At 42.8% G+C, this 11,286-nt stretch overlaps 1 protein-coding gene across 17 annotated transcripts in view; it reads right to left on the bottom strand.

Annotated features, from left to right (window-relative positions):
- Positions 1–11,286, bottom strand: part of LOC134340450 (thyroid hormone receptor alpha) — a 534,574-nt gene that overhangs the window by 66,105 nt on the left and 457,183 nt on the right. For all 17 annotated transcript variants that reach the window (XM_063037698.1, XM_063037699.1, XM_063037702.1 and 14 more), the window contains 2 exons: positions 10,766–10,912; positions 6,615–6,873 (listed from right to left, as the gene is read on the bottom strand). In XM_063037698.1, coding sequence (XP_062893768.1) covers positions 6,615–6,873; positions 10,766–10,912 — 406 coding nt within the window. The remainder of the gene's footprint in view (positions 1–6,614; positions 6,874–10,765; positions 10,913–11,286) is intronic.

Here is an 11,286-nt window from a genome sequence, read left to right as displayed (position 1 = left end):
TCAGGAGGCTGAGGGATTGATTGACAAGCTACACAGGGAGGTAGATACACCCAGGGTGCAGGACACAGGCGACTAACAAGAAGGGGATAGGTAGTCAGTGCAGAGTACCCCTGTGGCTGTTCCCCTCAACAACAGGCATACCACTTTGGATATTGTTGGGGGGAATGACCTAGCAGAAGAAAGCCAGAGGTCAGGTCTCTGGCACTGAGTCTGATGTTGCGGCTCAGAAGGGAAGATGGGAGATGAGGCGAGCTGTAGTGATATGGGAGGTTCTGTGGATGACAGCGAGATTCCTGGATGGTATGTTGCCTCCCAGGTTCCAGGGTCAGGGACATCTTGAATCAAGTTTATAGCATTTTTAAATGGGAGGGTGAGCTGCCAGAGGTTGTGGTCCACGTGAGTATCAATGACATATAGAAAGTTTGTGAACCCTGCAGGATTTTCTCTGTTTCTGCATAAATATGACCTTAAATGTGATCAGATATTCACATACGTCCTACAACTAGATAAAGAAAACCTAATTAAATAAATAACACAAAACATTATACTTTTTCACTCATTTATTACATGCGTTTGTTGGAAAAAGTATGTAAACCTTTGCCTTCAGTAACTGGTGTGATCCCCTTGTGCAGCAATAACTTTGACCAAACATTTTCAGTAACTGTTAATCAGTCCTCCACATCGGCTTGGAGGAATTTTAGGTCATTCCTCCTTACAAAACTGTTTCAACTCTGGGATGTTGGTTGGCTTCCTTGTATGAACTGCTTGCTTCAGGTCCTTCCACAACATTTCCATAGGATTAAGATCAGGACTTTGACTCGGCCATTCCAAAACACAAATTTTCTTCTTTTTAAACCATTCTGATATTGATTTACTCTTGTCCTTCGGATTATTGTCTTGTTGCATTATCCAACTGTAAGGCATTTCTTCTTTTATGTTACTGTGTAGGCTAATTAAAATGGCTTCTTTGTTATGTTAAATGCTGAGAAAGTTCTCTCGCTAGCAGCTTCTTTGGGTTATATTATTGATAAGAGAGCAAATAAACCAATGGGTGTCCATGTTATTCTTTCTTGTGTGTCTGTAAGCTATTGTGATGCGTGGGTTTTTGGCAGAAGGCACGATGGAGACAGAGAGAGTGGACGCGATGCTGTGAGCTGGCCGACGGGGCGGACCCGAGCCGGAGTCCGAGGTCTAGGGTCTTCGGCGAGGAGAGGAGACAAAGACAGACTTGTGTGGAGCGTCTGGTCGACCACCGTGGGTGATCCCAGGTGGCGGGACGAAGTGGTCAGAGGGGATCGAATGGTGAAGAGAGGATCGTTACTAGAGCGCCAACTGTGTGCATGAAGAGATTGAACTTTGATAAGTGTGGCGCCTTTTACTTTTCTTTTATATCTTATCTCTATTAATTATATAGTTCCAGTAATATCTATAAACTGTAATTCATTTAATCGTATCTGGTGTATTGTCTGTTATTGGGCGGGGTGGGGTACATCACACAGCATCCACACAAACTTAATTACCCAGATTGGCGGGGCTGAGGGCTGTTTCCCTAGACGACAGCGAGTTGAGCAACCCTGTGGCTTGCCGGGCGGCTACACAACTTTTATTAAACTTCAGGTGACGGACTGTTACCCCAACATTCTCCTGTAAAATGCCATGATAAATTTTGAATTCATTGTTCCCTCAATGATTGCAAGCTGTCCAGGCCCTGAGACAGCAAAGCAGCCCCAAACCATGATGATCCTTCCACCATGCTTCACAGTTGGGATGAGGTTTTGGTGTTGGTGCGCAGTGCCCTTTTTCCTCCAAACATAGCAATGTGCATTTCTGCCAGAGTGTTCAACTTTTGACTCATCTGTCCACAGAACATTCTCCCAGAAGCATTGTAGAACACCCAGGTGGTCTTTCGCAAACTTCAAATGTGCAGCAATGTATTTTTTTTGGAGAGCATTGGTTTCCTCTGTTGTGTCCTTCCATGAACACCCTTCTTGTTCAGTGTTTTTCTTATAGTGGACACATGAACAGAAATTTCAGCAAGTTCTAGAGATTTCTGCAGGTCTTTTGCTGTTACCCTAGGGTTCTTTTTCACCTCCTTCAGCACTGCATGTTGTTCTCTTGGTGCGATCTTTGCAGGATGAGTAGCAACAGTACTGAGTTTCCTCGATTTGTAGACAATTTCTCTTACTGTGGACTGATGAACACTCAGCTCTTTAGAAATGCTTTTGTAGCCTTTTTCAGCTTCATGCATCTCTACAATTCGTCTTCTTAGATCCTCTGAAATCTGTTTTGATTGAGGTATGGTGCACATAACCAGATCTTTCTTGAGAAGAGCGGGCTCTGTCAGTAACCTGACTTTGTGTGTCTTTATTTTTTATATATAGGCCGGGGCACCTCTACAGCCCACAGCTCCAATCTCATCTCACTGATTACAACACCTGGCTCCATATAGCTTTTGTTGAAGGCACTATCCCAGATGGTCACATACTTTTCCCAACAAATACATGTAATATTGGACATTTTTTTCAATAAATAAATGAACAAGTATAATGATTTTTGTATTATTTATTTAATTGGGTTCTCTTTATCTGGTTTTAGGACTTGTGTGAATATCTGATCACATTTTAGGTCATATTTATGCAGAAATAGTGAAAATTCTATGGGGTTCACAAACTTCCTAGCACCACTGCAGGTAATAAGGGTGACGAGGTTCTGCAAAGTGAATTAAAGGAGATAGGTGCTAAGTTGCAGGACAGTACCCCCACGATTGCCACCCATAGCACATGCTAGTGAGGCCAGAAATAGGAAGATAATACAGTTTACCATGTGGATAAGGAGTTGATGTAGGAAGGAGTGTGTCAGATTTTTGGATCATTGGGTCCTCTTCCAGTGAAGGTGGGACCTGTACAGACAGGACATTTTGTACCTGAACTGGGGGGAGGGGGGAAACTAATATCATTGCAGGAAGGCTTGCTTGTGCTGCACTATGGAGAGCAGGGTGGTTAAACTAGAGTTGCAGGGGGATGGGAACCAGAGTGCCAGGGCAGATAGTGGAGTGGTTGTGTGAAAAGATGTTGATAAGAAGCCTACATACGAAGACAGGAATTGAAAAGGTTAAGCATGTTGGGAATAATGTTCTGAGTTGCGTCTATTTCAAAGTAAGGATAATTGTAGGAAGGGCGGATGAGCTTAGAACATGGATCAGCACGTGGAATTATGACATTGTAGTCACTAGTGAGACTTGGTCGCAGGAAGGCAGGACTAGCTGCTCAAAGTTCTGGGATTCTGTTGTTTTAGACTTACATGGAGAACAATAGGGCACTGTAGAACAAAGGGATTGGGAATACAGATCCATAATTCCTTGAAAGTGGCGTCACAGGTAGATAAAGTTGTAAAGAAAGCTTCTGGCACATTTGCCTTCATAAATCAGAGTATTGAGTACAAGAGTTGGGATGTTATGTTAAAGTTGTATATGACATTGAAGAGATCTAATTCAGAGTATTGTGAGCAGTTCTGGTCACTTACCTACAGGAAAGATATCACTAACATTGAAAGAGTACAGAGAAAATTTACAAGGATGTGGCCAGGACTTGAGTTATAGGGGAAGATTGAATCAGTTACAGCTTTATTCCCTGGAGTGTAGGAAATCAAGGGGAGATTTTGAGGAGTATAGATAGGGTAAATCCAATGAGGTTGGGCGAGACTTGAACTAGAGGTGATGGATTAAGGGTGAAAGGTGAAATATTTAAGGGGAACCTGAGAGGGAGCTTCTTCACTCAGGGGATGGTGAGAAAGTGGAATGAGCTCCCAGGAGAAGAGGTGGATGTGGGTTTGATTGTAATGTTTAAGGGAAGTTTGGATAAGTACATGGATGGGAGAGGTATGAAAGGCTATAATTCGGGTGTGGGTCGATGGGACTAGTTAGAATAATAGTTTGGCATGGACTAAATGGGCCGAAGGGCCTGTTTCTGTGCTGTATTGCTCTATGACTATGATGAAGCAGCTGAAGTTATAGTCACAGAATCACAGATTTAAACAGCACGGAAACACACTCTTCAGCTCGTGCTGGCCAATGTGCCCCCTCTAAGCTAGTCCTATTTGCTAGCATTTAGCCAATGTCCTTCTAAACCTTTTCTGTGCATGTACCTGTGCAACTGTCTTTTAAAAGCTGTTATTGTACCTGCCTCAACCACTTCTTCAATGTACATGGCATCCTTTGTGTAAAGAAGGTGCCCTTCAAGTTCATATTAAATCATTCCCGTCTCACCTTAAACCTATATCCTACAGGTCTTGACTTCCAAACCCTGGGAAAAAGACAGTGTGCATTCACCCAATGTATGCCCCTCACAGTTTTGCACATTTCTATTCGATCATCTCTCAGTCTTCCATGTTCCAAAGAATAAGTCCTAACCTGTCCAGATTCTCCCTATCACTCTGCCCCTCAAGTCCTGGCATCTTCCTTGTAAATCTTTAGTTGGTCTTAGGAGGGTGACTGGGACAATACTGGGATGATTGGCCTTCAACAACCAGAACTCAACTTCCTTTTATCAAGATGACACCAGTCAATTAGGTGTTTACATCTTAATATCCATGGATGTCAGTTTTAGCTGGGCTCCTTGATGGGGTCAGTCTTAAAAATCACTAAGTACCCCACCCTCAACATCCTGGAAACTGGCATTGACAAGAAACTCACCAGGAATGTGATGGAATACCCTCCAGTTGCCTGAATGAGGGCAACTCCAGTGAATCATAAACACAAGAGACTCTGCAGATGCTGGAAATCCAGAGCAACACACACAAAACACTGGAGAAACTCAGCAGGTCAGGCAGCATCTATTATTGTTGCTCCTTTTCACGCCTTGTGGTGCATCAGGCGGCATTTTTTGCCATTTCCGTAGCATTAGACTGTTTTTATGAGATTAAGTTGCTAGTTCGACACTCAACCCAGCACGGATGGAAAGCGTGTAAGGAGCTGGCCGGATTCGAACCTGGGACCATTTGCCTTCAGGTCCTGTGCTGATGCCACTACACCACTGGCCAGCTAGGTAGCATCCATGGAGCAAATAAACAGTCGACGTTTTGGGCTAAGAAACATTGATTGTTAATTCCCCTCCAGAGTTGCTGCCTGACTTTATTCATTTATTTATTTAGAAAAACAGCACAGCAATAAGCCCTTCTGGCCCATTGATCCTGCACCACCCAATTATACCCATGACACCCAATTAAACCACTAACCCTGGGAATGTGGGAGGAAACCGGAGTGCTCAGAGGAGACACACACGGTCAAGGGGAGAACATGCAAACTCAGGCAGTGGTGGGAATTGAATCCAGGTTGCTGTGCTGTAAGGCATTACACTAAATGCTACACTACCATGCTGAACTTGCTGAGTTCCTCCAGCATTTTGTGTATGTTGCTCAAAATAAAGCAGCCCACTTGTCTATAGCTTCATTTAATACCTAAGTATTTGCTCTGCATGGCAACCTTAGCTGCAGTGCGGCCAGCTATAAGATATGCTTCAGTTATTGGGCTACTCTGGTTGCAGTTCCCAAACCTCCCAATAAGAAAAACAAAGATGGAATCCATAATGAAGAGCCAATTCTTTATGTTTCTCTGCGTCTCTGATGAAACCCATTCATTCACCTGTGTGTGAAGTATCTTACTGCGCCCATTTAGCTGTTTCTATCAGCCAGAGACGTGCTTTTTAACAACTGTATGAAAGCCAACACTTCAGGACAGGGTGCTGTAACCTTGTAAGGTCTAGAATGGGCTTTATGGGAAAATAAGGCCAGTGGTAAAAGAAACAGGAACAGGCAATCTGTCTGTTGCACTTCTCGATCATTCAGCAAGAAGATGCCTTATCTTTTACCTTGATGTCACTTTGCCATACTAATCCCAAATCCTTCGATTCACCAAGAAGCCCAAAACTGTAATATCCTTTGAGGGCAGCAGCTGCTTTGAAATAATTCTTCAAATTGAAGGCTGATAGATTTTTATGCACAAAAGGAATCAAAAACTGCAGGGAGCAGACAGGAAAGGGTTATGGTACAGGACCAGACACAATTCCCTAAGAATGTGATAACTCAGCCAATAAAAAGAAGACAGGATCTAGGACCATTTTGAGAAGGGCTGCTAACTAGTGGAAGCCCTGTGGGCTGTGGCGAACAACTGGTGTGTGGGCAAGCAATATTGGGGCAAAGTCTTACCCCCACACCCAGTTATTGTGTGTATTTGAAACAGAGACCAATGGATCTCTGGGCATTGAGGGAATCAAAGAATAGTGAGGCACTGCTGGAAAATAGCAGAGGTAGGAGATCAGTTATGATCTTGATGCATTGGAAAATGGTTTTCAAAAATTGTATGGCACACTCCTACTCCTGTTTCTTAAGTTCTCACAAATGGAAGAGCAGCTTTAAGAGGTTGACATATGCTTCTTTTTCTCATGAAGTCACAATAATGAACTTGAAGCAAAGAAGAACTCATGTGGAGAAACTATTGACACCTTGTTACCCATTGAGCCTAACAGTCCAAGTAAGATTGGCTTTAGCATAGTGGGACCTACTGAAACCACCTCACGGGGAAGAAATGAATGTTAATCCACCTGAGTGTGGAGTTTTACCTGAGGACATCAATAAAACTGCCTGCAGAAGGGCCACCTCCGTGTCATCCAGGTTGAAGGCTGATAAGGATTTGCCCAGCTCAAATATGGCATCAGAGATCACTCCTAGCCCTCCATTTTTCAGTTGTTCTCTCTTGACGGCCATCTCCCCACTTAATGTCAGTGTCTCGCTTTCTGCATCATATCGGATAGCAGCTCTCAGAGACATTATCTCCATACAGCAGCCCTTCAGAAGGATGATCTGGTCCTCACAAGGCAGCTGGAAGAGGGCAAAAATAGAGACAATAAAGTAAAGCCAACAGTGACAGGGTCTGCGTGATGGAAGGCTAAGTTAGGAGTCCTCTGATCATGTCATTGGGACATGCCCAAGACTGTGTTTGTGAAATCAGAACGCCATGGCCATAAGCAAAGCTTGTAAATGTAATGTTAGCATTCATTTCGAGGGGACTGGAATATGAAAGCAAGGATGTAATGCTGAGGTTTCTAAGGCATTGATCAGACCACATTTGGAATATTGTGAGCACTTTTGTGTCCCATATCTATGAAAGAGTGTGCTGGCATTGGAGAGGGTCCAGAGCAGGTTTATGACAATGAGTGAAAGGATTAATGTTTGAAGAACATTTGATGGCTCTTGTACTGTACTCACTTAAGTTTAGAAGAATGAGGGGTGGATAATGCCATTGAAACCTACCAAATATTGAAAGGCCTATATAGAATTGACGTGCAGAGGATGTTTCCAACATTGTGAGAATCTAGGACCAGAAGGCACTGTCACAAAATACAAGGACTTCTCTTTCAAATTTCTATAGCCAGGGGGTGGTGAATCTGTGGAATTCATTGCGACAGATGGCCTTGGAGGCTGAGTCACTGGGTATATTTAAGGTGGAGGTTGATAGGTTCTTATTAGTCAGGATGCCAAAGGTTACAGGGAGGAGGTAGTGGAATGGGGTTCAGAGGGAAAATAAATCAGCCATGATCAAATCGTAGAGCAGTCGTGATGTGGCTTCTATGCTTATGGTCTTTCCTGTTCCCATCTTTCTGTCCATCCCTAGAAATGTAATAATTGCTCTCCCTTCTCCCTCCACCCATATTTTTCATACCTTCAGCCTTTGCATGTTCATCTTAGATGGTAACTTGTATCAGGCTAATTGGTCATGGCAGTATTGTGGCATAGCCTGTACTTGCTTCCCAGCTTACAGCTGGAAATGTTGGTTCTGGATAAAGTTGGTGACTGCAGGTGGCTATTCCTCTGATCACTGTAGTAAGCAACAAAGTCAGTGGGAACATGTGAAACAATGCTCCAAATTCTCATTCATTCAGGTGACCAGGGAATATTTACCTGCTAGTTACCAACGACATTATCACATGGCTACCTGGACTCCAATAAACAAAGCAGGGAGTATCTTGTGAAGAGTAATATGTAGTTCCCTAAGGCTCCTCAAAGGTTGGTAATCACAGCTGCTGCAACATTTGGAAGACATGGCAAGCACTCTGACTAGGTTAGAAAGCACCTCTCAATACCACAGCCGTGAGCAGGCTCAGTGGGGTTACGGAACAACCCTTCATGACCCTCCTTGGACCTTAATGAACCTGTTACAGCCTTCAGTGGTCTTCTTGGGAGGGAGGGAGGGAGGGGATGAAAGATCCTGGAGAACGCAATGGAACATTAGTGTGCACAGTTGTTGGAATCCACCCTGAACATATAGTATCGATAGACAGGGCCACTATGTGAAATAGAATTTGTGTTGACAAATCTAACACCGTTTTAAAAATGTAAGTTGCAATGCCAGTAAGGGGTACCAGTAGGTGCAAAATATCTAGGTTTTCAAAAGACATTTGAGAAGGTATCTCACAAAAAACTGCGACTTAGAATTAGAACTTACAAGGTTGTGTTTAATGTATTTGCATAAATGACAGATTGTTTTAAAGGCCGATAATGGAGAGTAGACATAAATGAGTCTCTTTCAGGTTGGGCCGTATTCGAATTAGCACAGAGCACATAGCCACCTACAACATCTAATAATGACTGAGACAGAAAGAAATGTGCAACATATCTCAGTTTCCTGATGGCCCAAAGCTGGGTGAGAAGATGACATGTAAGGCAGATACACAGGGTCTTCAAAAGGACATGGACAGGATAAGCAGGGGGGCAAGAAGGTGGCGGGTGAGGTAGGAAGTGGGTAAATGAGAGGTTATTGTCAATAAAAGGAAGAGCCAGAAATAGGACAGTTTACAGCATCGTTAGAGTCAGGACGAGTCACAATGAGGTAAGCCATTGAATGGGCTCTGCATGGACCTGCAATCAGGTGGAGCAGCATCCAAGATGGGTGAAGTGTTGCTTTTCTGTTCGGCCTTTCCACAAATGTCTACAGCCAAAGGAATGGATCACAGCCAGGCCAGAGTCCATGGGGAGAGAGATGGGGGCTCTGAGCAGAAGGGTTGAGGATTGGGAGAGGGGATTAGCTGTGATTGTCATTTGCAGGCAGGGGTCGGAGATGCAGGGTTACAACTGTCAGTTAGGGTTGGGGGTAAGTGGGGTGCACAGTACTGATTGTCAGCAGACTAAACCTTGAAGTTTGCGAATGGTGGTCAGGACTTTGGGGGTGTTGGATTGCCCTGGAGATTATTGGGTGGAGTGTGGACTTGTTCTATACCTGAGAGGAGTTGTGTATCCTCCTTGCTTCCTCAGTAAAGAAGCCAGCATAATCAAAGCCTCCATCCACCCTGCACATTTCTCTTTGAAATTAGTCTTTCATTGATTCTATTATGTTTCTTGGATTTTATGTGTACGCCCACAAGGAAATGAAAATGAATTTCAGGGTTGTATATGTTGGCATATATGTACTTTGATAATAAATTTACGTTGAACTCCCCTCTCCCACTGGGCAGAAGATAGAAAAGCCTGATAGCACCTATTACCAGGCTCAAGGACAGCTTCTATCCTGCTGCTATCAGACTGCTGAATGAACCTCTCAGATAGATGCTAAAAATGAACTCGATCTCCCAGTCTACTTAGTCACGGCCCCTGCGCTTTACTTGTGTACTTGCACTGCACCTTCTGTAATGATCCTCTTGTACCACAAGATGGACGCTTGACCTCACAATCTACCTCATTATGATCTTGCACTTTATTATTTACCTGCACAGCACTTTCTTTGCAGCTGTTACACTTTATTTTGCATTTTTATTGCTTTATCTTGTTCCACCTCAGTGCACTGTGCAATAATTTGATCTGCATGAACAGTATGGCAAACTTTTCACTGTATCACTGTACGTGTGACAATAATAAACCAATCCAATTCAATAAACATTTAATTACTTTTTGGTTATTATTTAATCTGTACACAATCCTGTTATTTTCCACTCCTCAGAGAATTGATTGTTGCATTTGGTTACCCTGTGAGCTTCTAGTAAGCAAGGAATTTCATTCCACCCCAGTGTAGATCTGAATCTGAATCCAAATCTGAATAATTAATATGTAGGTGATAAGTAATACATATAATTGTCCAACCATGGTTATTAAAAGGCTAAAAAATACTAGATCAAAGAGAAAGGCTTATAATGTTTCTACTAAAAAGCGGTAAGCAAAAAAAACCCTCATCATTCTAAAGAGAAGGACTTAGGAAATTAATGTAAAATCTATCAAGAAAAATAGAAACAGATTGTCGAACTTTCTATAAAGATGTAAAAAGAAAATGAATAGCTGAAGTTAATGTGGGTTCTTTACAGTCTGTGTTATGAGAATTTGTATTGGGAATAAGACAGAGGAACTGAGGGACCTGTTCCATATTAAGGAAGTCAGATGGTTAGGATGAGCAGTAGATGCTCATTTGTTGAGTATTTCCGAGGCTGACATTGATGGATGTTTGAACACATGCTTTGTGTGTGTCACTCTTGTCATGATTTGCTGACGAGTCTTAGCATTTTTTTAAAAAGACGTTTCAATTTAATTCTCTCGGGAGATTCATCCAGGTTATAAACTTCTGAAAATCCAGCTGCTTGTGCTGTGTGCTAAATACTGTGACTATTCAATGTGTAATCAGACCTTATGCAATGCAACGTCTGGGAATCAAAAGGTTACATGACCTGTCTGTGTAGCACTCAAAAGATTAAAAGAAAACAAAGGTAGAATAACATTCACAACAAAATACCTCTGAGAACATTGGTAGTTTTTTGGCAAAATCCACGACTCTGGTAATGGCTGGGGTGATAATCCTAGTGAATTGGCTGAAGGCTTCAAGGTCAACTTTATCTCCCTCTGCTGTGGTCACCATTGAAGACTGGCCAATGTCTCCTGGCTGTGGGCACAGAATGTGATCTGTGAGAGACATTGTAAAAATCATACTGCAGGAAAGCACATTGAGAATTATTGTGTCTGAGTTGATCAGACACCATCGGAGATGCAATGAAATAAAGTCTGTGAGCCTGCAACCTGGAATCCCCTACACAACCTGTGAACTATCATAAGGACTGCAACAGTTCAAGACGGTGACTTACCAAAACCTCTTCATGGGAAATTAAGGATGGGCAATAAATTCTGCTAGTGATGTCCCGATCCAGAATAAATTAAAATAAATCTCAAGGGATCCAAGACTGGATATTTCCATAAGGTTTCTCCTTGCCGAGTGCCCATTTATGTCATTAGCAAAATGCTACCTCAGCGCCAAGACTA

This window comes from Mobula hypostoma, chromosome X1 (assembly GCF_963921235.1).
Source record: "Mobula hypostoma chromosome X1, sMobHyp1.1, whole genome shotgun sequence".
In the NCBI taxonomy this organism is placed as follows: Eukaryota; Metazoa; Chordata; class Chondrichthyes; order Myliobatiformes; family Myliobatidae; genus Mobula; species Mobula hypostoma.
This window is presented reverse-complemented; position numbering and strand designations above follow the sequence as displayed.